The sequence below is a fragment of the Cucumis sativus genome, chromosome 5, assembly GCF_000004075.3.
Source record: "Cucumis sativus cultivar 9930 chromosome 5, Cucumber_9930_V3, whole genome shotgun sequence".
Taxonomy (NCBI): Eukaryota; Viridiplantae; Streptophyta; class Magnoliopsida; order Cucurbitales; family Cucurbitaceae; genus Cucumis; species Cucumis sativus.
The window spans coordinates 2,139,166-2,166,282 of NC_026659.2; the positions used below are offsets into that span (position 1 = coordinate 2,139,166).

Here is a 27,117-nt window from a genome sequence, read left to right on the forward strand (position 1 = left end):
AAGAGAATCGTCGCGGTCTAATGAAACTAAGCAAAAGCTATTCTTTTTTACCTTTGTGTTTTGGACTATATATTTAGTTTATGATGTTTCAAATTAATCGTTTAGATCACATTTGATAATTATTTAGTTTTGAGTTGAAAAAACCACGAGATTGTAGATATAAATTGTCAAATTATCACAAGGTCAATATATGAAAATAAGTTTACAAGGATAGAATCTACGTTACATTGTTATATATTACTTTGGGTATATTTAATGGCTCATGCAAAACAATGAAGTCAACCATCACTCCAACAAACTACGTCACCAAATGAAAGAAGAATAATGGAAAATCGTTGTAGCAACACAAACAATAACGTTTGATAATTGTGCCTCAAATTTAGTGTTAACTATAATAGAAGTGATCAAATTGAGTCACCGATCAAAATTTACAAGTTTAATTTGAAACAATTGTAACCATAATTTTATAATTAAGGTTGAAAGAAGGTATTGATGAATATAGTTATAAAAGCTTAAAGTCAGAATGTTTGGGGTAATTTGAAAGAGAGATTGGTTCCACAAACACATGAGTTGGGTTAAGAAGAATGGCCCAATAAAAACTGAGCTTCAAAGCCCTGTCCTTAGGCACTTTTCTAAGTTGGCTCTAAACCTTTTCAAAATTATCTGAATCCTACAATCAAATTACGAGATTAAATGGCCATGGTTTAGCTTATAAACAGTATGGAATGTTTTTAAAAAATGATAACAAAGTTTTGACGAAAATAACTTAAATATATTGCTAAATACCTAACAATTAAAGTGATCATAATATACTTTATGCAAATAGAAAAACAACTGTGTGATTTTATCTTTATGATTTTAATCTAACTCCAAGCATTTTCTTTCCAAATCACGATTAGAGTTAATTATTTAAGGTCGTTTAGATTGAATTAAGAAAAAAATTGTTTGCCAACAAAACATGATTATAAACATTAAGGCTTTTAAAAGATGTGTGTTAAATGCGTCAATAAAATTTAAAATCAAATATATTAAAACCGGAGGTAAACAAAATGTATAACAAACATTTATATGCATAACATTCATTTAGTTTCTATTTGGGTTTCCATCCATATTTTTAACATTTTGATTATTTAGATTTTGAGAGGGAATACTAAAATTAATAGTAAAAACGTGTAGTGTAGTTTTAAGGACATAATTAGAATTAAAAATTAGAAAAAATTAAGAAGGTGTGTATTGAAGTTTGAAGAAGTATTTTGTTAAATATATTCGATATCTAAGAATTTAACCACCAACTTGCTTTATTAAAGTCATAAACTATAAAGTGAAACCTTTTTATTCACTTCAAAGGGAATGCACATTTAACTTTTTGGTACTTTTTCCATCCCATTTTCCCAAGTATAGTATACCATTTGCAAGTTGAAACTAATAGGGATTTTCACTTCCTTTCTACCATTTTTAATGAGGGAATAATCAACCTAACAAACTTGAAATTCTATCAAAGAGATTAAATGTAGTAATAATTAAGAAGAATGTTTGACTAATTATAAATTACTTAATTAAATCATTATCAATATTCCTCGTGGTCATATCATTTGCTACTAAAGAGTATATTGGTTGATTTGATTTTGGGTAATAATTTTAAAGACAACCTTGATTTGATTTTACCAAATCAATAATATATTTTAACTAAATTTGTTTTTTTTATTCAAGTATAATTTGAGTCATTAATTCGTATAGAAAAGATTATGTTTATTTACAATTAATTTGTATATGTAGTATATATAAAAGTTTGGATGAGAAAATTTTTTCTTCCTTTCTTTGTAAGTAACTTCTATAACTAGGTAGATGAGAATGTTGTCATTTTTTATTTTTATGCTAATTAAAGAAAAAATGAGATGATTTTATGAATTCATTAGGTTAGTTGTAACTTATGAATAACTAATACTTTAATAAAATCGAAACCTTTTCCAACTTCTAATAGCGTAAGAAAACCAAACGTTGTAACTAAAGAACAATTTTATAGTTGAAGTCAAGAAGCCCATCTTCTAAATGGAAAATAATTAATAATTCATTTAATTATTAGTTCTTACACAAAATACAATGAATGAGCCTTCAGAAATTCTTAAATATGGAGAGGTATAAAACATATTTTTCTAAGTCACAACTTGCGCACAATTTGGATAGAAATATCTCAATTCCATTGCATGATCTTAGTCTTAGGTTGTTCATTTTTTTCTCTTTTTTGGTTTTTTATGTTTTTCTAGATCTCTTCAAAATCTTTGACATTTTATCAATGTTTCAAGTTGATACATAAAACATACACTTTAGAACATCTAAATTGGTCGTCGAGTGTTTGATCTACCCACCTAGACGCTAGGCTGATCAAATCGAGAAGTTATTGGGCTTGATTCAAAAAATCCATAAACATTGGTAAAAATGAAAATTAGAAAAATATATCCTTAATTGATAGTATGTGATTTATGAAGTTAATGTCTTTTTTTTTTTTAATATCTCATCAGTTGACATCTCCAAGAATATCTATATGTACTTGTATAAGAAAAAAAAAACTCTGGGTTTGTCATCTTCTCTTAATTTGTATTTTTTTATTAATTCATCAACTATTTTCTAGTTTTTTAATTTAGTAACCAACGTAGTATAGTTAATTTATTTTTCTAACCATCATTATAGCATTCCATTTTAAGAATTATTTGAGTTTAATCTTAAACAACAATTGAGAGAAAAATTAACCAATTATTGTGTCTTAACAAAAAGAAAAAAAAAAAGTTGTTATGAAGAAAAAATCTAAACTATACAATAAAATAAAAATGAAACATAAATATCATGTGCATAGTACTTGTTTTCAATGTTAATTCTTATTGGTAATATTTGAAAACTCACCTTAGAAAAACAACACTACTTTTCATCGGTAAAATTATTTTTTTTATTATTTGGTTTTTAGAGTTATTAGAATCCAAACTAAAATTTGGAGATTAAGGTTGTATTTGATATTAATTAACGTTTTGTTTTTTAAACGACAATATATTGTAAACAACTCCAACTATCCACCATGGTCAAACATCTCTCTTGAGAATAAATAGTAAAACGGAGGAGGAAAATTTTCCTTACAAGATCTTAAACATGTATTACGTTTAAAGTCTAGACAAAACCTTACATATGCCTCGTGAGAACGAGAGAACACTAAATAGACTTTGTGGTTTTCTTAACTTTACTCCAATAATAATAGGATGCTTGATTGACTAAGCCAATAAACGAGATATATATACTATATTTTTCAAGATCGAGAAGACGTGAAAGTAATAAGACAATGAGTAACAAATTTGGCAAGATTTCATAATTTTTATATTTCGATACTTTCAATTTATGCTTAATTCTCTCTAGTTTCTTTATCAAAATTAGGTATATATTTATTTTCAAGGCTCGACTTAGTTTTTAAATAGATTAGAAGAAGGTGTGTATGAAAAGATATAGAAATTGTTAGATTGGAGTTTATAAAAATAATTTAAAAGACAAAAATTTAAAAGGCCTACAAAAAATATTTTTGTTAATTGTATTTTAATTGCTAAATTGCTAAAGTTAACTACAATTTTTTTTCATTGTTGGATAAGTTTTAAATATTTTGGTCAACTGTATTTTAATCTTTTTTTTTTTTATATATATAAAAGATACCTCACTACTATATATTTTTACTACCATACATTGTTATAAGAATAACTTGGGAGTACACTACCAAAAATGTAATCATACTTATGTAGTTCTATTATACCAATAAAATTGGTTGATCTAATTTCAACTTAACCCTTATCTTTTCCCAACATAATGCAAGATTTAAGATAATTACACCTTAATTTAATTATTAAACTTTTCTAGATATAAAAATTTAAGCAAGTAAAAAAGAAAAGACACTTAAATAGATTTTCATAACATTTTTTTTAATCATGATATATTAATTAATTATAAATTTACGTGACTTTAAATTTGATATTGTCAACATATCGATAGAAAAATTTGTAGACGTTGCAGAGTTTACAACAAAAGGTTTATATCTAAAACATATGACTGTAGACCTTTCACCTATCTCTATAAAGATGATCATAATAGTATAATTACCACCTTAGTATTAAAGCACCCCATGCGCATAGCTTTAAAACCGACCGTCGACATAAATTTTAGCCATAAGCGTCGAATATAAACTAAATTTAAATATAAGAATGGGAAGGAAGACAGCAAAGTAGGTAATAAGAAATAGAGCAAGTTGTGTGTTTTTAATTTTGAAATAATATTGCAAATTGTAATATTTTGTTATCGATATTTTCACATAGTAATAAAATTAAGAAAAAAAGAAAGGAAAAAACGCACCAATCAATAAGGAAGAGCCACGTGACAGAGTAAGACGGTGTTTCCCAGTGAAAGAGGTGGAGGGGTTTGATTGGTTGAAGGTGTGAAGCGAATCGTACGGAACAATAAACCCATAAAAATTTTCAATTAAAAAACGTACGGAGAAAACATTTGTTTAAAACCTTCAAATAAAAACAGCTTTTACAGTATTCGACGAGTGCTCCAAATTTAAGCTGCAACCCTGAATTCCCGAAATTACCCTTTTTCCCCCCGTTTACTATACTACGCAACCCGTTTAACTGGCAACCGACAAGAATGTTTGCTGTCCTCAGCGTCAAATGCCTCCTTTGCCTCTCCAAGGGTCACCGGCCGCAGTGGTTGTCAGTCACTTTAACAACGTGTCATTAACTCACCTAGTTGCACACTAACCCTCGTGCACCCAAATGTGAGAGAAATTTTCTTTTTCCTTTTCTTTTTCTCGTAATTAGATAAATTTAAGGGAAAAATAATAATAATGGGTTTCTCAAGTGGTCGCATTTATTCTGTTTGGTTTCTTTTTTTGGGAGGTTCCTATTTTCTTTCTTGAGATTTCCCAAAAAAGAAAGAAAGAGATCAGGTTCTTCATCAAATTTCAATTTCTCTTTCCTTCTAAAATTTCCTATCTTCCCCATATCCTTTCTTATTTATACTCCATTTCTAGGGTTCTTTCTTTCTAGTAGACTCTCCTCCAAAGAAAAGAAAAAAACCCCACCAAGAAATTGAGTTCTCTTGCTTTACGTTTTTTTTTTCCCCCCTCAGGTTTCCTCCCCCCCCATTTTATCTCAAAACGAAAATTTCAAGATTTACTCATATAGGTATGGGTTTTGATCCACTTTTTAGTAAATGGGTTTTGAAGAAAAGAAAATTTTGATTTGTGGGTTTTCATTGTTTATGAGATTTATGATGTAAAAGTCTAATCTTTTTTTTTTGTTTTTGAGAGAAGGGGTAAGGAGAGATATATAGGTTTGAAGAGCCAAAAAAATGGTGAGAGGAAAAACACAAATGAAGAGGATAGAGAATGCTACAAGCAGGCAAGTTACTTTTTCAAAGAGAAGAAATGGGTTACTGAAGAAGGCTTTTGAGCTTTCAGTTCTTTGTGATGCTGAAGTTGCACTTATCATTTTCTCTCCAAGAGGCAAACTTTATGAGTTTTCCAATTGCAGGTATACTAACATTTTTTTTTTTTAATTTTCCAAAAAAAAAAAATCTCTCTATAAATCTCTCAAATCACTGTCTTTTTGAGGTTACTAACGAAACTTCTGTATATGCTCATTTTCTTTTGGATATTGTCTATTTCCTTTGGTTTTAATTCTTTCTTCTTTTAGCAAAAATAAAAAATCGTACTGTCCTTCCTTCTTATTTCTCTAACCCCAACAGGATTTGTGGGTAATAGTTCAAAGTTGCTTTAATCATATTCTAAATCTTTTATAAAAGATATTTTAGAGTACTCTTACTGATTTAGGGCTCATTTTGTTAGGTAGTTTCTGTTTCTTAGCTTGTTGAATAATGGAAGATACCATGTGTTTGACTGAGGTTGTTTTTGAACGTTGTAGAACATAGCTTTTGTTAAAGATAATATTTCATGTTAAACTCATCTTACTTTAGTTTAGTCTAATAATAGCTAGATGTGTATATATATGATTTAACATACTAAGGTTAGTTAAAATAATAATCATATGAATTTATTAGGCAGAAGATGCTGTACCTACCCCATACCTATTGAACAATTTCTTTAACTAATTGAAATCGCACTGTTGGTTTATTATTACCAAACCACATTTTCATTTTTGTTGAATCTACTGTGTCCTTCAAATGACTGACAAAACGCAAACCTTAGAGAACCCAAACTTTATGTATGGTTACCGTCGTTATATTTGTAAAAACTTCTAAGCCTTTTTCTTTGACTAAAAATCAAGGCGTGACTTTGTGAAGACTTAACTAGAAGGTTTCCCATTATTAAGGACTGTTGAATTTCATTCATAGGTTTATTATATCTAGAGAGAAATAGGCTGTTATAGCTTGAATCATACCATCACTAATGCTAAAAATATAATAAATCCTATAAATTGAAAGTACTATACTTAAAAGAAATGACATATTTCTCTTTCTCCAAGGTAAAGCTTCAGCCTTTGTAGATAAACAAAAATTTCTTTTTAGTAAAGTTCTAATTTTTTTTTTTTCTAGTTCCTAGTGTTGAGACATGAGAGCATCTAGTTTGAGTCATGTCTCACTAAGTAGGTAGTAATTTAAGGAAATACTAGACTATCCCAAAATAGGAAGTTATTAGCTTTATTAGGGACATGATTTGGAATATTTAGCTTCAAAATCCAATGGGGGGGAAGGGGCAAAAGAAAAAAGAAGAAGAAAAAAAAAAAAGATAATCTTTTATCGATCTTTGTTAAAATTATTTCATATTATTCCGATATTGGTTAATTATTCCCACGCATGGCCTTGAAGGGCATATCCCAATGTATATGAGAAATCTTGGTCGTTCATTTTGAAACTAACCCTTTGATTAAAGTTTTAAACTTTGTAATAATCAAAAGCTTAAAGTTTATAATTAAGAGGATTTATAACAAGAACCAGATACGTTCCAAGTTATAATGTTGGAGTTGATTTTGTTTGTTTGTTTCTTGTTGTTTCTTCAGTATGAACAAGACAATTGATCGCTATCAAAACAGAACCAAAGATTTGATGTCAAGTAACAGCACAGCTATTGAAGATGTGCAGGTTGGTTCTCAAACAATTTGTTGCTGCTTTTTGAGTAGAGAAAGTGTAAGAAGAAACATATATCTGGTTTGGCTTTTCACACAAATATTCAAAAGATAATCTTGTTTGATAACTATTTGAGTTTCGGAACATGTGTTTGTTCTCTCACAATTATTTATTTTAGGATGATCTTTATATTCTTGGTTCAATTCCAAAATCAACTAAACAACTTTTAAAAAACTAATTTTTTGAATTTTCAAAACTTAACTTGAATTTTATAAGCGTTTATTAAAGTATAACAACCAAAAACTAGTCTTTTTTATAATTGTTTGATTTTTCTAATCTTAACTTGAATTTTGAAAATAACTGTAGAATATTCTACATGTAATGGTTATTGGACATTTCCTTCTCCTTTTTTTTCTTTTTCTGTCACTCCCATCCTTCTTTTAATTTCCTTCTTTCAAAAAGAAAAAAAAGAAGCTGATACAAGAGAGGAGGCTGCTACAATTTGGCTGAAACAGAAACTACAAAAATATACATACTTTTGACTATGTTATACCCAAAAATATTGTTAGAGGTCTTTGTAGATTTTTGGCTACAAATCCAAAGATTATTAGCGAACGTTTTTTTTTTTTTATCTGTCTCATTCAATAATCTTTAAAAAAAAGTACAAATTTGGAGTTCTTTTCTTGGCCCTGAAACGACATGCTTCTTTAAGAACTATTCATGTTTTATCTGTTTGATATATTTAGCTAGGTTTGGAGGTATAGTTTTAATTCTTGAATTTCTATGAGTTTCCACTAATTAGAAAGTTAAATTTTAGTTCTTATATTTTAAAGCCAATTTCTTCCTTTGGTCATTTTAACTTAAAATCTCAAAATTTCCATATATACTAATAATGTTTGTTCAGTTTCGTATACATCTTATCTCTTCTACCTCAAAAACATTATTGTCATATTTTTGTCACATTCCACACTAATGTATTTTCCTTTCTGCCATATGTTTATATGTGTGTTTGAGTAATCTGAACTGATGAGAATTTGTTTGGGATTGAAAGTTGGAGAAGGAATACGACTCCTTTAGCATGACTAAGAAGTTAGAGCACCTTGAAGTTTGTAAAAGGTTTGAGATTATTCTGATGAATACACAAAAAAAGAGACGTTTATTTTCTTATTTTTGTTATATATTAAGGGCATGGTCTGGCCTTCAAAATCACTTTTTGTCATGATTAGAGAATCACTTAAAACATGCATTTAATGTTTCAAAAATCAGTTAATCGAAATTGATTTTTGAATTATTAAAAACATGTTGGATCAAAATGATTTTTGAACATACAAAAAGTGGTTTTCACTAACTGTTTTAAACCATGCCCTAATTTATAAACACAACACTCAGTAATGTTGTGAAATAGTACAGAAAACTATTGGGAGATGGGTTGGATTTGTGTTCCATTGATGAGTTGCAGCAGCTTGAGAGGCAACTTGAAAGAAGCTTAAGCAAAATTAGGTCAAGAAAGGTAAATTTTGTTATTAAATACCTCATAACAGCTGAAAAAATCATGATAATCTCTCTCTCCTTGATTTTAATTTAACTGCAGCTTAATAAAAAAGAATTGCCCTTTTTAGATATGTTTTTATGTATCATTAACATATAATATTATTTGTCAAATTCTCAGTATCAAATGCTGAAGGATGAAATTATGAAGCTGAAGGAAGAGGTAAGTAATTAATTTTGTTTAACTTACTGACCTTGTATTATTGATGATTAAATCTTTTACTAATATTAGTTTGTTTGATAAAGTTGATTAATTAAGAAACAATAAGAAAATAGTTCAAAATGTTGTTTTTGTTAGTCGAGGGTGATTGTCAGTTGCAATTTAATTATATTCTCTTTTGGTATATAGGAGAAAATGTTGCTGGAAGAAAATGCAGCACTGCAGATTAAGGTAATTCAATATATGCTGTCTCTTCTTTTCTTTTCATAATGTCTCTATTTCCCTTTTGTTATTGAACTCCGAAATGGTCAATTAAACTCAATCACAATCTAATTAGTAGAATAAGTGGTTCTTTTCAATTGACAAAAAGAAGAAAAACAAAAAACATTTTGCCTTGAAAAACCAAGCACACAATTATATTATTTTCTAGTAAAACCTGTAACTGCTATTTTTCTCTCTTCAACAAATTTCATCGTTATTTTTTCCAATATATGAATTGGAATTAGAATCCTAATCCGATGGATAACTATTTCCTTTGACACTTAGGGATGTATTTAACATCCAACAAAGTTCAAGATAAATCAAACATATAACTCTCAAAGTTTAGGGATATGGAAAGATAATCTTTGAAACTTGAACTTTTTTCTATATACAAGTAGATAAAGTTGTTCCTCTAACTACAAATCCAAATCCACATGAGTACTTATAACAAAAAAATACTTAATTAGTTTTTTAATATGGGAATTATATTTTTCAGGTTATAAGTGAATCATCAAAAAAACAAGAAAGCAATCAGAGATCAGAATCATCAAACCATGAAGAGATAATGGATGTGGAAACTGAACTATTCATAGGACCACCAGAAAGAAGAAGCAATAATAACAATAACAATAATAATAATGCCTTCCTATAGAGACTTAACCAACGAAACACCCCTTGTTACCTTCCAAAATTTCCCAAGAAAGTAATATTACCAAAGAAGAAAGAAAAAAAAAGGGTGAGTTTTGATTTACATGCAGCATTTATTTTTAACAGTAAAATGTGAAACCCAACATAACCCTAAAAAAAAACAAAAAAAGGTTTATGCATGATAAAGTGTTTCACTATATATACTTTTTATGAGGAAAAGAAAAGTATATATTTGAAACTTAAGTAATTAATTACCTGTATATTTAGGAACAACTGTGTATCTTTGTTGGATATTGTCTTTTTCAGGTTTCTCAGGGCTTTTGCTTTTGATTTAATTGCTTAACATGTTTGTGTTTCTCTTTTTATGGGTTACTTTATTTGAAAAGAAATGTGGAAATTTGGTGTCTAGATTGTGAAATTTGAATGGGAATATTGTCCATTTTTGAAGGCTACTAGAATTAGTTTTAAATCTATTATGGGAAATGCACACACATATATATAGTTTTTTATTTGCTAGAGAACATAAATAAAAAGGGGCTTCACATGGGTCCCCAAGCTTATTCCCAAATTCAATTGAAGTTGGGTGGTTTATCTAGTTTTTTGAAAATCGAGTTTATAAATATTATTTCTCTTGGTTGATATTTATATTGTTTTGTTGTCTAATTTGTGGGAGGTGTGATTTCAAGAACCATGAGACTAATTTTGAGAAATAAAAGAAATTTGTTTTTAAAATTAACTAAAATCTTAAATGCTTGGTAGGGAAAGTCAATAATGAAGTTATTGTAGGAACATAAAACTTTTAAAACTACGAATTAAATGTAAGGTTTCCTTTAGTTTTAAAAATTTGAGTGTAAACTAATTGAATTTTAATTCAAATTTCAAATTTAAAAGATATTGGTAAATAATAAATTAGATAGTAGATACGAGTGATCTGATTTTCATATTTTTGTTGGCTTTTATAATTTTGAGTTTTTCACTCTCCATGAATTCTTCAAATTTGAGGTCAAATCATCTAAAAATAGTGACTCCATTATTTGAAAAACTTCAGAATAGTGTAGGGTTGCAAACAATGAAAACCACACATCAACTTAATTAAGTGATCCAGATCAATTGATTTAAAGAAATTGCAACATGGTTGTCTAAATCTTCTTAATATTTGCTATTTAAGTTTATGGTTGAATTTAACTTCGTCCATTTTCATTCAAATTGTTGTTTTTCTTTATTACGTTATAAACAAATAATTGAAAAAATTATCGAATAATAGATAAAAAACTTCAAATAGTGTCTAATAAATTTCCAATCATTTAATTCAGCCTTTGATAAGTATTTCAACTTTGCATTTTATGAAAAAAAAATATGTTGCACCAAATGGTAAGTTTATTTCATATTTATACTTAATATAGATCCATTAAATTTTAAATTTTAATTTTTTTGTTTGTGTTAGGGAATTGTAATGAATTGTTTGAAATTCAAAATTAAAATTAATAAGGAAAAAGTCAGGCTGGTTTTGGTGGATATTATGGCCAAAATGAAAAAGAGTAATTTCCAATTAGGCAGCTTGAGTTGTGTATTTTGTTTGATTATCCATTGTGAGTTCCCAAATGGAATATTTAAATTAAAGCACCCAAAAGTTTCAACCCCAATTTGGGAAATTATCATCATCATCATCTTCTTCATTCATTCATTCGTTTTTGGAATCCAACACGTAACTTACCTAAAACAGGTTTTTTCATCTCAAAAATCTTTTTTTTCCCCCTAATTCTAGTTGGATTGATCATTGATGACAGTGACCTCCCCTAATTTATTTATTAAATATCTTCTTTATACCATCTTTAATTTCTTCTACAACTATATATTATATTTTTTCATTTTAAATGAGTGAAAACCTAGCTTTTATATATATGTATATAAAGCGACCTAACTATATGCTAAGATTGGACACATTATTGGTTTATTTGCCAACACATACAGAACATCCTTAACATGAATGTGTTTTTCTTTTTTATCCCTTTTCTGTATTATTTTTTTTTTCTAAAAACTTATAATTTATAGATTGTTTTTTAAAATATAGCTTATAAACACTTCTTACTTTTTAATTTACTTTTTACCCATTTTTTATAAAAATAAGAATTTTAAAAACTATGGTATCTTTTAGTATGGTAATTTCCCTTTTTTCTTAAAAATTGAATCCATTTTTATAATGGTTTTCATATTTATAAACTACTTTTTTTTTTGTTTTGAAATTTTGCTTTATTTTTTAAAATATTTATGAAAATTTTGATAATAAAACATTTAAGATTTAGAAAACGAATAATGCTTATGGTTTTAATTTTTTTTAAAAAAGGCTTAAAATTCTAATTTAGAATTGAGAAAATTCAAATTAAATTCATTTCATTTTTCCAATTAATTTGAGAAGTAAAATTGATTAAATACACAAACTTTAAGGTAAGAGTAATAATTGTCTCTTTCCAGCACAATTAATTCTCATATATAGAAAAAATTATGAAACTAACGCATCACTGTTTAGTCTTAATAACAAATATGACCTTAGCAAATCACCTTTAATCAAAGGGTCCTAATCATCAGCATGTAAAATCTACCCTAAAATAATGCATTTAAGTTTTCATTTCATATTTTTGGAGCATAAATTTAGACAAAAATAATCTTTAGAGGGAACATATATTATAAGCATTATGTATGAGGAAAAAAAAGGAATTGTTATAAGACGTATTTGATATATTAAGAACGATATTTTGAACCTCAACTTCAACTTATGATATATAAAAGATGTCTTTTATATATCATAAGTTTGTAAATTTACAAAGATGAGTTTGTAAGTACAATTAATACAAAATAGATTTACAACTTCAATCAAAGATGAGTTTGTCGACAAAGATGAGTTTGTAAATTTTATTTGTCATTTCCATATCCATAAACTTGAAAATTTCGCATTTAGGTCTCAAAACTCTTCTCCAATTCTTAAAATATTATAAAAATTGAAATAGAGTTTTTTCTTGCAAAAAATTTATCTTAAAGTACAATTAATTATAACTAGATAAATACATATGGAAAAGCATGTGTATCAACTTCAAGATTTTAGAATTAGTTATAATTAAAAAATTAGCGATATCAACGATTGATATGTCAAACATGATCACATATTAGTATCAATACCGTATTGATTATATTGCTATATTTCATTGATATCTACACCGACATAGCACACCAATATTGAAGAGGTTTTGTTTGATTATGTACGTATTTTGACACACTTCCAGCTTCGGCTCACTTGTTAAAAACTTTCAATTTTGAAAATTTATAACGAAAGAGTTTAAATCCCCATGAAATACTCATGGTCCTTTTGAGTGAGCTCTCATTTTTCATTTTCTTAGCCCCACTTTGTTTTTTTGCTCTCATTCCCTCACATTTCCTTTCCTTTTTTTTTTTTTTTTCAATTTGGTGTGTGGTATGAATGTGATATATTTTGAAGTGTTTTCTAATTTAGAACCGAAAAATATTACATACAAATTTATACAAAATATTATTTTATTGTGTTTGTTTTGTTTCACCGTTAGAACTATCAAAAGTTTCTAAATAAATTTAAGCTAAACTTTAGAATTAAATAGTTCAAAAATGTCAAATTATAGTGAGTTTTGAATAAAAATAGTTATTCTTTTATTTTTAAAAAAACATCTTTTAATTAATTAACTTTACAAATTATATACATGTCCTCTTTATTTTTTGAATAGAGGACACTCCAATTTTCTCCTATTTGTTCAATTGTTACACCAATGTTCTTGCAAAAAAAAATATAAATCAAAACTACAGCTTCACTTACTCAAAAAATTAAAAAGAATTCTAAAATAAAAAATAAAAAATCTCACCTAAAAACTTATCCAAGATGGATTCAATACTCAAATACCAAAAAGATATGTTAGGTTATTGACACACCTCTTTCGTTCTTCTATTTATTTATTTTTGCCTTTTTGCTATAATCTATATTTATGTAATTTACCATAAACAATTTTCATATAATAACAAAAGAAAAGCCATCCTCAAACGATAAACAAGTTAGACTATTTTCATATACCCATAAAAGAAGAAAAATATATTATAAGTCCTTTTTTTATATTAAAAAGATATACAGTTGAAAAGCTTATTAGGGATATTTTCTTTCTTGATTTTACTATAGTACAATTATTATTTGTTTGTTTTTATATAGTTGTCCCATGTTTAGTATTTATATTTCATAAATTTATGGTACATTTTGATAACATGAGCTGTATATATATTTTTATTTTGTACGATACAATTATTGGAGGTTGGAGCATTCAAACTTTCTACCTCTCAAATAAGAGAACAGGTTAATCACGGTTGGACTAAGCTAATTTTGACTTTAAGGTGTATTATTGTCTCATTTCAATTATATATTTTATAAAAGTGGGATATATTTTAAAATATTAGATGTGGGGGTTTGAAAATAGAAATGAAATTTTATTTTAAACTGCTTGTATTTTTGGGTCAAATAACAGATTAATGTAAATAAAATTCGATATGGAAGTTTGAAAGCATTTAGATAGAATAGCATGTAGTCTAAAAATGTATTTAGTGGCCGGTAGAGTATACAAGTATTTGTAGTGGGTAGCATCCAAAGTCAAAAACAGAGACGGTGTCGTATTATTGATCAACCACGTAAAATCCCCCAAAGGAAAAATAATGGTTGCTTATTACAACCAAACCTAAACGAAGTCTACTACTTGAAGCAACAGCGAAGAAAAAGCAATTCCTTTCCTACACGCTTCTAATTCCCAAAAATTCTGGACTTCACTACTCATCAGATTATACACAGCATTTCCTTTTTCATTCTTCCCCTTTTCTCTTTTTTCTTTTTTTCTTTTGTTTCCCATAAGCCTCATATTTTGTTCCTCCCTAAGTTTCCTCTGTTTTTGATCCTTTAAACCGATCACAAACCCTCCCAAATTTCTGGAGCTAATTTGTTGGACAAGATGAGGGTTTTGACTGGTAATTCTTCTCCTCTTCTTGTTCCTTCTTCAAACCCTTATCACGATTCTTCTTCTCTCTTCCCCTGTAAACGCAAATCCAAGAAGAAGAACCATGGAATGGTTCCTGTAAGTTTCTTTCTTTCTTTCTTTCTTTTTTTGGGTTTTGTTTTGGTTTTGATTTTGATTTTGACTCTGATTTTAATTTTTATAGATGGCGAGATTGTTTGGGCCAGCCATATTTGAAGCTTCGAAGCTAAAGGTTCTGTTTTTAGGGGTGGATGAGAAGAAACATCCAGGCAAATTTCCAAGGACTTATACGCTCACACATAGTGATATTACTTCTAAACTTACTCTTGCCATTTCTCAATCCATTAACAATTCTCAGGTAACTCTTCTTCTTCTTCTTCTTTTTAGTTTAATGAAAACTCCTTTTCTAGTTTGTCAAATATTTGAAAATTGATAGTTTTGTTTTAGATTATAATTATGTGAAACGTGTTTTTTTATTCTTGAATAATGCTTCTCATATCAGATACTTATTGATTTTTTTCTTCTTTTCCTTTTTTATTTAGCTTGAAGACACTTCTTCAATATTTTTTAAAATAAAATTTACCAATATTTAGAAAAAAAAAAGAAAACAAAGCTATAGTTTTGAAAACTTAAAAATAGTTTACAAAACTATATCTTCTCGGTATTTTGAATCTGAATTCTATTTTAAAATTTGGTTAGAAATTCAAGTTTTTTTAAGAAAAGTGACCGAATAGAGTTTTGAAGTCCCAACAATCCAACTATATGGGAACTTTATTTTCTGGAATGGGTGTTAAATACAATAAAAATGTAAGTATTGATGATGATGGATGAATATATTATTACGCAGTTACAAGGATGGTATAATTGGCTTCAAAGGGATGAAGTGGTAGGAGAATGGAAGAAAGTTAAGGGAAAAATGTCTCTTCATGTTCATTGTCATATCAGTGGTGGCCATTTTCTTCTAGATCTTTGTGCTAATCTCAGATACTTCATCTTTCGCAAAGAACTCCCTGTGGTAATTTCTCTTTCTCTTCATCTATTATTTACTATAAGATGCACAAAAACTACAGGATAAAGAATAGACTCCAATCATTGATCTATGAGAAGTTAGATATAAATTTTACACTATCAGCAAATTACTTGCATTTGGATCATTTGATGTCTGCTATTTTTCATTTACTTGTCCAATAAAAAAATTATAATACATACCCCACTTCTGAATAATTTATTATATAATTGACATTTGATTCACACGATATAAAGGTGTTGAATGCTTTCGTCCATGGAGATGTGGATTTATTCAACAATTACCCTGAATTACAAGAGGCTATGGTTTGGGTTTATTTCCACTCCAAAATTCCAGAATTCAACAAGGTAGAGTGTTGGGGCCCACTGAAGGATCCAGCCCCACCTTCAACTGGGCTTGATGGGTCCACTCAAAGCCAGCCCATGTGGGAATTGGGCTTGCTGGAGCGGCCCAAACCTTGTCAAGAAGATTGCACTTGTTGCTTCCCAACCATCCCTTCCATTTCATGGTCTCCCAAGAATAATGAGTTGGAGAGCACATAGATTCATTTTATTGACTGCCCTTAAAATGTAAATAGTTCATCTTTATTGTTACTATATAATGACAATTGAATGTTTTCAACTTTCTATTTAGTCCTTATATTTCAATTCGTTAATCTTTGTAGTATCTAAGATGTTAAATTATATATCGTGGAAATTTTCTTCTTTCAATAGTGTTTTTGATGAAATATAAGGAAATTTCTCGTTATGTTTCGATGAAATCTTTTTTCTAGTTTTAATTATATCATGAATTTGTAATAACCGAGCTAAGATTGTAGAAAAACAAGTTAGACAGTTGTATGTTGCAGACTTGTGAATTCCTGCATGCTTTGGAGGGATTGGTAAAATTCTTTTAAAAAAGGGAAAAGAAATGCTTATATGCATAAGGAAGAATTGACACAATATGCTACCAGTATAATTTAATTGACTAATGTAGTTTTGTGGTTCAAATTATTCTTTCTACTTTGCACTAAAAACAAAAGATATTGATACGGATAATTACTTTTTATTTGCACTGTAGGAAGGGGAATTGAAAAAGTTCTAGAAGTATACCAATTGAAGTTGGTATTAAAAAAAAAAAATTGAATCATTGAGTATAATGATTGAACTTTGATGTTATTGACTTGATATTGGTGTAGCTTGGTGGGAAAGCTTCCACCTTTTAAAGTTGAAGTGTTATTGTTTAGAAAACATTCAACTATGTTCTATATTGTAAATGATTTTAGGATAATGACTCATTAGTAGATTTTATTTATGTTTATGAGTTAAGAGCGTCAAAGTGGTTTTTAATTCACAATACCTTGTACCTACCGCGATTACTTAATACACATTGTTATTGTGTTTACATGGAGTAAATGATATAGTGATTTCTTGATACCAAAGTGTGAATGTGTTTCTAAGATGTAAATGGAATGGTTATTTCAATGGTGTAAATGTAGCTATGAGTACACATGATATAAATTACTTATGATTGTGCGTACTAATCATCAAATTAAACTATGTCAATATATGACAGTAAGTTGGAGTTGGTTTGCTGATCTATAATAGGTTTTAAATTTATTTTTGCACTTTTTCTAAGAAGTTATTTTTAGTACTCTTTAGCTCATGTTTTATCTCTTCTTCCATTAGGTTACTTTTGAGTTCAACCAAGTTTTCTTTACTAGTATCTGCCACCAGTTATGGAATGTGTTTCATATCAATTTTGTATGTACATTTAGGTAGACATCAAAGTGTGTGTATTCAATGTTAAGGATGCTAAATTCATGAAAATATAGAATAAGTAAAGATGGTAAAAATTGTACAAAAAGGTGTAAAAAAAAACTTAAACCCAAGAAAAGGTCACGTAGAAAAAGAAAGAGAATGGGCCAAAGTCCATATGAAGGCGAAACCTTAGGAAAATGTCACCTACGGTATCCAGTCCAATGAAACTCCAAAAAACACATGGAATGGACTAGAAGTAAGTAAGTTATCTGAGTACGTTATACAACTATAATATATTCTCACTTTCATCCTTTTCTTAATTAAGCATGTGATTAGAGTAAAAATGGCATCCACAAGCACCAGTAAACAATCCAGTTATTCTTCTTATATTTGCAACTTTCTTACTCTCTCCATACAAACAGATTGACTGCTGCTGCCAAATCCAATTTGGGGATCAACAATTCTCAACTAAAACTACTGTATATAAATTTAATTTGATGAAACTAAAAAATAAAAGTCAAATAAGAAATTTAAAAATGAGTTTCTTATTTAACCGAAGAAAAGAAAGAAAAGGAAAAGGGAAGAGTATGGTGTATGGTAAAGAGTAGAGTAGGTGGTTTTGTTGTTGTTGTTGTTTAAAATAATGATTTGTTAGGCATCGGAAACCCCTTTAAAGGACGGCTACCGTAATGCAAACAAATTGATCCTTTAAATCTCAAACTTTATTTGGTGGTTTGTCTCTTTCTTATTATATTATTGGACTTCTAAAGTTTGAGTCCATATCTAATAAATCTATTTCTATTCTTTATTATTTTACTTACACAAATATATTAATATTCAACACTATTAGAAAATTAATAATAATAATAATAATAATAATAATTTATGTGGGACCCTTCAAAAAGGGAATTATTGAACGAATTATATGTTTTTTTTTTTCATATCAAATCTTGAACAAAAGTGCATCAATAAACATGACAAGACGATGGGACACAGAAGAGTTTATTTATTTATTTTTTGGGAATTGAAGTGAAACTTTAAATAGAGAAAAATGTTATAAAGGAAACTTGAAAATGCACAAAAAGTATTTGGAGTTCATAGTGGTTCGGTTAGCCCTTGTTGGTGTCATTAAAAAGGATTCTAAAGAAAGACAATACACAATATATATATATATATATATATATATACATAATAATAATAAAATAAATAAATAAATTGATTAGTTGAATCGAAAAAGAAAGATGATAGCTTGGAAAGGAGGTATGGTATTTCTTTTTTATATATATGTTTATTTATTCAAAGATAGAAACAAGTAGATATGATTTTTATTTAGAAGAATATTTTTTATTTGATAGAGTTGGTTTTAGCATCAAGGAGTATGGTATGTGTTATATATTTCACAATTAGCACGTGGATATGTCAATTTTGTAATTGCCAATTTAAAATTATAAGGCAGTGAATAAGACATGAATTATCCTAAAATTACTTGTTTGATATTCAACTTTTTAAGTTTAAACTATAGATTTTTTATATTTTAATATACACTAAGCATTGCAAGTTCAAACATCTAACGGTGTTGAACTAAAAACGATATATATATATATATATATATATATAATATTAGGATTTTTCTTCAACACAAAATATTTGATAACAAACACGAAGTTATGCTTAACCTTGCAGCAAAATTTATTTCAAAAAAAAAAAAAAATCAAACTTTGGTAAAGAACAAGAGAATAAAAGAAACTAAAATCTTACTCATCTAAAAAGCAATGCATTGCCACATTTAACCATTCACATGGTGTGATGTAACTTACAAACTTGATTTTTCCAAATCTTTTTTTTTTATAAAAAATCACATGCATTTCTAAATTATCAACAAAGAAAAAGAAAAATCAAAATTCTCTATATACACCATCAATTTAAAGCCATATATGAAAAACCTAATAGTTGGACAAAGATTAAAATATTAAAAGAAAGTATCCTATGATAACTAATTTATTGAAATCATCCACATTTTTTCTCTCGAAGAATTTATCTAGAGACTTCAAAATTTTCATATAAATATATAATATATATATATATATATTAAATAGTGTTATCAATCCCATCAAAATTTTTCAGATTTCAAACTATAATGGAAAAGAATAATACATATGTACATGAATTATACCCCAAATATCTATGAATGAATCATATGAATAAAAAATCTCTCCTCTCTTAAATTTACAAGTCACGGAAGTAATAATCAAAATATTGGGTAATTATTTACCTTACTATATTTTTCTATTGAAGTGGGGAAGAAGAAAATAATGGAGATTTGAGAACATCTCCTCCGTGTAAAGACTATTTGAAAATCCATCACTTCCTTTTTTTTTTTTTTTTCATCTACAGCTTTCTCAGATCTCATGTAGCTTTGCTTTGGCTAATGCAGACCAGATTTGGTTAAGTTCTTCATATTGAATCTTTCTAAACCATTGACAAAAAATCTTTGTCATTATTCCTCAAAAAAGATGGTGCAAGAAAGTTGAAGGGTATGTGTTAAGAACAGGGGTTCTTCAATGGTTAACGGATGGTGGTTCGTCCCAGGAAGGATGCCCCGATTTCACTGTCCGTGTTCTGCAATTTATAGTTTAAACCCATGTGTGAGTTTGAGTTGACAATGAAATCGAAAACAGAACAAGTCCTTTCTATAAGGATCCCAAGAACCAAATGTCAGACAAACATGTGTGTGTCATACAGTTTCACATCATGTGCAAAGATATCATTTAAAATGAAGAAAAATGTTCAAGACAGCTCAGTAGTAGCTATTGATTTTGTCTGACTATAACTCATCTTGATCTGATCCAGAAACTGATGTCCACTGAAAAGACTACATTCAAGGGACACAAGAAATCACATGTATTTCACATCATACCAAAAATAGAAAAATTTATTTACCTGTGATTTAGGTGAAGGGAAGACATTCCAAAATCTTAGAGTTTCATCACCAGCGCCTGTTACAATGGTCTGCAAGGGAAAATTATACATGATAAAAAAAAAAAAAACAAGTAAAAAACAACAAATTGGTATCTCTTTTGTTTTCCACAAATGGTAAAAAAATGTTGAGAGATCACGATACAAACAAGTAAAAACGCTACCTGTCCATCAGGAGATATGGCCAGATAAAGAACTCTGAAAGTATGGCCAGTCAATGTCGCCAACTGTAAAAGAGGAGCATAAATTAAATTTAGATTGGGAAATAGCAGAATATGATCATAGTCGAACAAGGGTTAAAAAGCCAACAAACCTTGGACATGGTTGGATATCTCCAGACTATTATTTGGTTTTGGGAGAACCCATGAGTACTAACAAGTTCATTAACATTCTTAGACCATGCCAGATTGCACACCTGCCACATAAGACGAAGATACGGTTTATGTCAACTTTGACACTGAAGTATGTATGGCCACTGAAGAACTATTCCATTCCCCAGATAACAAATATTCCAAGTATGTTCTAAAATGATACATTCAAACTTCAGGACCAAAAAGGTCAATGGAGATTGAGACAAGTCTTGATAGCAGACAGTTGAACTACCATCTCAATGGTATATCATTTTGATGAAACCAAACAGCATATATGCCAGGTTGGGAGCATAGAATTACAAGGGCATCCAACCTACCATTTTTTTACTCCAAAAAAGTTGTTCCAAATCAATTTTTATAAATATTAACAAGAAGTCAATGATCCATATTATTAATTTATGCCGGCATTTGATTTGCATTTTAAACAGACAATTCTTGAATTACTATAGGCGGAGGTTGGGTCTAAATTAAAAGATTCCTTCTAACCCATGCTTGAATCACACAACGTAAGAAAAGAAATATTACAGAAGCAAAGAGACAGAAAATAATTACCTGACTTCCAGTGTCCATGCAGCTCAAGTGTGTATTGGTAGTTGTGTTCCAAAAACGAATACATCGATCGGCAGTTCCACCCCCTGATGCGAGTAGTCCATGAAGATGAGGAGACCATGCTATAGCTTTAACAGCAGCTGTGTGCTCATAAAATTTAAGTACAGGTTGGGTTGAATGTTGATTCCAAACAAATAACTGAAAGCAGATAACAACAGATAAATATTAGTCATCATGACAGAAGGAAAAACAAACTGCTACAGAGATGGAAGAAAAGGTTATAACGTACTCTATTGTCATTTCCTCCTGATGCCAATTCACGATTATCATATGACCATTTCAATCCACAAACCTACAGCAGAACAGTCGTACTATGTTGCTAAGAAGTTGGTAAAAGAAAAGCAAGAGAAATGCAAAATGACAGAGGATAATGAGCCGATGAAGAAACTATTCAAGAAGTAAGATCGCACAATATACTAGTGTCCTAAAAATTCAGTGGGAGTTATTACTTGGCAATACTCAAATGCTTTAAACAAAGGCGATCCTAACATTTGATTTATGGCCAGGAAAAAGTAACATGTATATAAGCCTCACCTCTGATTTATGGCCAGATAATTTAGTCACAAAATCATCCTGAGCCCTAATATCTCTTTGAAGAATACTTTTGTCCCTGCTACCAGACGATAAAAGTGATGAGCTCCAAGCTAAGGCTCCAATTCGTAACCGATGCCCCTCCATGGTCCTAACCCTTTTACAGCGTGATGCATCCCAAATCTAGAGAGATGATCATTAGGGCACGGGTTAATCAACACTGGAAATAATCAAATCCATCGGAATCTCAGTTATGCAAATCTCAAGAAAATAGACATCCACAAGAGATGAAGGAAAAAAAAAATCCAAATTGAAGTTTATACGCGAGAACATGCATAGATTTAAACAAATCATGACTAACCTGGACTTTCCCATTGCTAGTGCCAACAGCAAGATGAGTTCCACGCTGTGCCCAGCCCACTGAACATACACTGTCATCAATTCCTAAATCACACAACTTGGTGACCTGCAAAAAGAATGATCTTGCTGTAATAAACGTCTCACAAGCTACATAAATTCAGACATATAATGAAACAATTCATCAATCTCGAGATCGGTTGCCGATTCATACTAATTCCAAAGAATGGAAAAAGCATCTTATCACTGTAATAAAAGTCAATAACAGATCGATCAACCCACAAAGATGAAACTCAAAATCAAAAGGGCAGTCAGAGAATTACCTTACTACTGCAAGCATTCCAGAGATAAACACAATTACCCAACCCCACAGCCAGCACGTTATGCGAAGACCAATCCACAAGATTGAGATAAAAATCATCTTGCAAAGCAGGTGCATCCAAGACCTAACAATGCAGATAACAGGAAAAAAAAAAAAAAAACACACACACACAAAAAATTAGAGAATCCAAAAAACAAATCCAACCCAAAATGGGTTAACAAAAAATTCACCTTATAAGGCGATCGAGGAACCTTCCTGGGAGTCTTAACCGGACTGGGATTAAGGCCGGGAGCAGCAGCATCAAAGCCAAAAGGCGAAAGGGAATGCATTGACCTTCTCGTCTCGGTCTTATAACGAAAAATATTATGATTGGGAAGGCACATTGGGGAGCTTCTCTTCTCAGGAGTAGCAGGAGGGATTACACCAGAATCAGGACCAAACAAAGCAGTACGAAGAAGGGTAGCGTAAGCAGTAGAAGTATCCTCACGACCATCAGAGTGGGAATTGGAAACAGGGGAGATATCAAAAAGGGCAAAATTAGAACCAGATCTACTGGGTATGAATCTATCGGAGTAAATAGCTCTAGATGGGGACAAATGGTGGTTGATATTGATCATACGGTCGATTTGGCGAGATGGGGTTAGGGTTTCAAGTGAGTGAGAAGCCCGAGACATTGAAGAAGGTAAATTGAGCTGAATAGAAGAAGAAGAAGAAGAAGAAGAAGAAGAAGAGGGTGAAGATGTTGAAGAAGATAGATGGGTCCGTTGAGGAAGAGCTTGATCTTCCATTGGAGAATCAATGGAAGAGATCTGGATGATGAAATTGAAGGGAAGAGAGAGAAAGAAAGGAGAAGGATGATAGAGAGAGATAGAGAGAGAGAAGTGGAGATAGTAAAAGGAGAAGAGGGGGGCTTGTAATAGACGGAGACGGAGAGAATTTTTGACAGCTTGGATTGTAATAATAATAAAATAAATAAAATAGAAATATAAATTAATTAATTATAAAAAAAAAAAAAAAAAAGTTCCCGGCAAATCTTAGGTAAAAGCTAATGCTTTTTCCCGGGAAATCTACTACTCTACTTCTACTACTACTACTACTACTACTCTTCCTTCTTTTCTTTTTGTTTTGTTTTGTTTTATTGGGCCATCTCTTTTTTCTTCTTCAATTGGGCCTTCATTAGGCCCAGCCCAACTCTACTATATCCCTAATTCTTATAGCTTCTTTAATTACTATTTAATACTAATAATAATAATACACATCCATCTCTCATTATTATATTTACATAAAAACTACCCTTATGTGATGTTAGGTGCTCTGTCCTTATTTCTCTTCTTTTCGATTTCTTTTTCTTTTTTCTTTTAAATAATTATAACACATTTCTCCCCTTCCTAATTTCATTTTAATTTTGTTTTATCAATGCATCATCTTCCTAAACTTAACATTCAATCCCTCTTCTACTTGTTGTACTAAAAAACCATTCAAATTTTTAATTGAATCATCAAAAACTAAAACTACACTTTATTAGCATGAGCCCATTTAATCATTCTCTTTTCCCTTTTCTTTTTTAAAAAAATACTTTTACAAATTATTTTAAATGTAGTGTGCATATTAATAAAAAAAAATTGACAAACTATTTACATTACATAGAATAAAACTACAACAAAAAAAATTATTATACATAATTTTTTTAATTTTGTATGAAGCGTAAATATTTTGTTAAATTTTCTATTTTTGATAATATCTTAATTAAAAAATTATACAATATTTAAGGATCAAATATATTTATTATTAAAATTTTAGGACTAAAACAGAAGTACTTTCTTTTTTAATAATGAGGTTGATGGCCGAAAATTTTGTTTTTATTGGTATGTTTTTTTTTTAAAGAAAATAATAATAATAAGCATCTGCTATCGATGTTACATTGAATCCATTTATAGAAAATATTTTGAAGTTATTTAAACTATGTAGTTTTCAGAAAAGGAAATTAAAATATTGCCAACCAATGCATTTGTTTATCTTTCTTCTTTTAAGAAATAAAAAATAAAACATCATATTTATACTCCACACATTAGAGTTTGTCACTTAAAATAATTGTATCTTATAGATTAGTACTAAACTTATAGGTTAATCAATCTAAATCATTATTAGTTGAGATAATTTTATTTTTAAACTTGTGAATAAATACCTTTCATATGCGTATTAAGACTTTAAAAAATTTAAAGATTGCAGAGAAATATCAATTCATATTTATAAACTTTGATAATTGCATCAATTTAAACATTGAACTTTGAAGGTTATATCAATTTAAACCATAACTTTCATAAATGCATTAATTTAAACTCTTTGGTTTCATAAGTATATTTAAGGAAAGCATGATATAAAGTTCAATTGATGCATTTATATAATTCTAGGATCTAAATTGTACATTTATAAGTTTAAGTGTTTAAATTGATACAACTATTAGAATATAAGATTTAAATGGATACAATTAATAAGTTTAAATTGATACAAGAAATTTGACATTTTCTAAAGAAAGAAAGGTTGGAAACAAATACATCTTACAACAAAAGAAATGTTGTATATTAAAGACTTTTCCAGGCTGTTTTTTTTTTCTTTTCCTTTCTTCTTCCTCAATTTTTTATTAGTATTTTGGTAGAATTTTAGAAAGATAATGTTTTATAAAGTGATTTTGAGTTAATTTTAGAACAAGGTTTGATAGAGTCACATGCATAGATAAAGTCTATGTCTGTATTAGTGATACAGATGACCAGTATCTACACACTAGTAAACAATGATATTTTGCTACTTTTATAAATATTTTATTTTATTTTTGTATATTTAAAAATAGTTTAATTTTAAAATAAAATAGTTATTTATATTTATTCAAAATTTAGGATTTAAATGGATAGATTTTACTCATCCTAAATTGATTTGCTCCCTATTTAATTAAAAAAGAGGATTGATTCTTTTTAAATTTATTTCCTTTTAAAGTATAAGAATGTGGGGGAGATATATAAAGTCTTTTAAGTGAATTTCCTTTTCAATATACTAAAAAACTTCACATTTGTTTTTGTTCAACTTTATGGAGGGATGAGATTTGAACTTATAACATTTGGCTTAATTTATAAATTCATAACCATTTGAATCATAGTTAGGTTGGCATACAGCTTCAATTAAAGAATTTGGATAGAAGTACTAAAGCATTTAACTAGTGATCTAAGTTGGTAGCTATACATTTATTTTAGTAAGATCTCTTTTTTAATCCTACAATTCATTTTATCTCTAAAATATATTTAAAAATAAATAAAAAACCCAACTATGGTTTATTTGAAAGAAAAAAAAAGGTTATCATGGTTCATTTAGATATTTCTTAATTTGGTTCTCAATATTTTTTTTTAGATTCTCAAATTACCTTTAATGTACTAAATATTCCCAATAAAGTATTTTCATATAAAGTTGGTTAAATATTCTTTAAAAAAAAAGTTACAAGAACACTACAATTTTATTTCATCAATATATTTACAATATGGATACAAACATAATGTACCTAATTGACAAATGGATATCGAACCATTCCATGAACAAAATATAATCCCAAACATAAAAAATTGACGTCTTCTAATAGGCATATCCAAGTAGTATATATGATCATATTTTAAATAGGTTAGTAAATATAGATATCACATGTATTATTTATTTGGAATCGATTCAAAAATTTGGAATGTATTAAAGGTAAATTTGAGAATTTAGAAAGACGTAGGAGGAATATCAAAAGCAAAATTGAGAATTTAAAAAAGATGTAAGACTAATTTTAAAGGTAAATTTGAGAATTTAATTAAAAAGTTGTAGGACCAAACTGGAATTATGGAGGGAGTATAATTAGTGTTTTATGTAGGGACAAAAATAATGCAAATAAGCAGTAGAGTCCTCTTATTATTGGGCCTCGGCTGCAAGGTCAAGTTGCAACCCAATCAAGGCCCAAAATTACTACTCCAACCCAAATCCATAAAAGCTCCAACCTTCTCTCTTCCAAAATTATTTAATTTAGTTAGTTCGCGACTCATGATTAAACAATTCTTCAAACGTCATAATCTTACTCTTTTCTCGAAATGCTCTTTAAGATTTAAGAGTATGTATTAATTTTCTCTCTCACTATCATGTTATAAACTTTTTGAAAATTATGTACCTTATCGTGATATATATGTTTATGTTGAGAACACAATATATTTATAAACGTTTAGATAAGAAAGATACTAAATCTCCATCTCTTCTAAATCCATCGTTGTTAATGGGAAGTTAGTTTTGCACTTTAGTCTATATTATTCAACATATGTGAATGAGATCTCAATTTACATAGAAGTTTAAAGTTTTTCTAAACTTTTACATAATCATCCTCATATCTTACCCTTCTAACAACTAAATAATTAT

General features: G+C 28.8%; 3 protein-coding genes across 3 annotated transcripts; 2 read left to right on the forward strand and 1 right to left on the reverse strand.

The window, feature by feature from the left end:
* The first annotated feature begins 4,908 nt into the window (after positions 1–4,908).
* On the forward strand, positions 4,909–10,218 carry LOC101220518 (agamous-like MADS-box protein AGL19). The gene is made up of 8 exons (XM_011656474.2): positions 4,909–5,210; positions 5,339–5,558; positions 7,044–7,125; positions 8,162–8,226; positions 8,521–8,620; positions 8,780–8,821; positions 9,008–9,049; positions 9,576–10,218. Exons 2-8 carry the CDS (start codon positions 5,377–5,379, stop codon positions 9,729–9,731), a joined length of 669 nt encoding a protein of 222 aa, XP_011654776.1. The 5' UTR covers positions 4,909–5,210; positions 5,339–5,376; the 3' UTR covers positions 9,732–10,218.
* A 4,210-nt stretch (positions 10,219–14,428) lies between these two features.
* On the forward strand, positions 14,429–16,536 carry LOC101206296 (protein STAY-GREEN homolog, chloroplastic). Its single transcript, XM_004143892.3, has 4 exons — positions 14,429–14,856; positions 14,942–15,115; positions 15,605–15,772; positions 16,021–16,536. The coding sequence occupies exons 1-4, from the start codon at positions 14,734–14,736 to the stop codon at positions 16,324–16,326; spliced, it is 771 nt and encodes a 256-aa protein (XP_004143940.1). The 5' UTR covers positions 14,429–14,733; the 3' UTR covers positions 16,327–16,536.
* A 3,083-nt stretch (positions 16,537–19,619) lies between these two features.
* LOC101220762 (protein FIZZY-RELATED 2) lies at positions 19,620–23,606 on the reverse strand. Its single transcript, XM_011656475.2, has 10 exons — positions 22,920–23,606; positions 22,691–22,813; positions 22,372–22,476; positions 22,014–22,193; positions 21,709–21,771; positions 21,423–21,617; positions 20,813–20,914; positions 20,664–20,726; positions 20,464–20,532; positions 19,620–20,142 (listed from the first exon to the last, which is right to left on the reverse strand). The coding sequence occupies exons 1-10, from the start codon at positions 23,475–23,477 to the stop codon at positions 20,089–20,091; spliced, it is 1,512 nt and encodes a 503-aa protein (XP_011654777.1). The 5' UTR covers positions 23,478–23,606; the 3' UTR covers positions 19,620–20,088.
* Between the last annotated feature and the right edge of the window lie 3,511 nt (positions 23,607–27,117).

What these genes read in the sequence shown, in the direction of transcription:
- LOC101220518 (XM_011656474.2), top strand. Translation starts at nt 5,377, where the DNA reads ATGGTGAGAGGAAAAACACAAATGAAGAGGATAGAGAATGCTACAAGC. An exon ending in TATGAGTTTTCCAATTGCAG is followed by an intron (nt 5,559 to 7,043) that starts GTATACTAACAT and finishes TTGTTTCTTCAG; the next exon opens with TATGAACAAGACAATTGATC. An exon ending in TTATGAAGCTGAAGGAAGAG is followed by an intron (nt 8,822 to 9,007) that starts GTAAGTAATTAA and finishes TTTGGTATATAG; the next exon opens with GAGAAAATGTTGCTGGAAGA.
- LOC101206296 (XM_004143892.3), top strand. Translation starts at nt 14,734, where the DNA reads ATGAGGGTTTTGACTGGTAATTCTTCTCCTCTTCTTGTTCCTTCTTCA. An exon ending in AGAACCATGGAATGGTTCCT is followed by an intron (nt 14,857 to 14,941) that starts GTAAGTTTCTTT and finishes TAATTTTTATAG; the next exon opens with ATGGCGAGATTGTTTGGGCC. An exon ending in TTCGCAAAGAACTCCCTGTG is followed by an intron (nt 15,773 to 16,020) that starts GTAATTTCTCTT and finishes CACGATATAAAG; the next exon opens with GTGTTGAATGCTTTCGTCCA.
- LOC101220762 (XM_011656475.2), bottom strand. Translation starts at nt 23,477, where the DNA reads ATGGAAGATCAAGCTCTTCCTCAACGGACCCATCTATCTTCTTCAACA. An exon ending in CAGGAGGAAATGACAATAGA is followed by an intron (nt 21,618 to 21,708) that starts GTACGTTATAAC and finishes ATCTGCTTTCAG; the next exon opens with TTATTTGTTTGGAATCAACA. An exon ending in CCATATCTCCTGATGGACAG is followed by an intron (nt 20,533 to 20,663) that starts GTAGCGTTTTTA and finishes TTTCCCTTGCAG; the next exon opens with ACCATTGTAACAGGCGCTGG.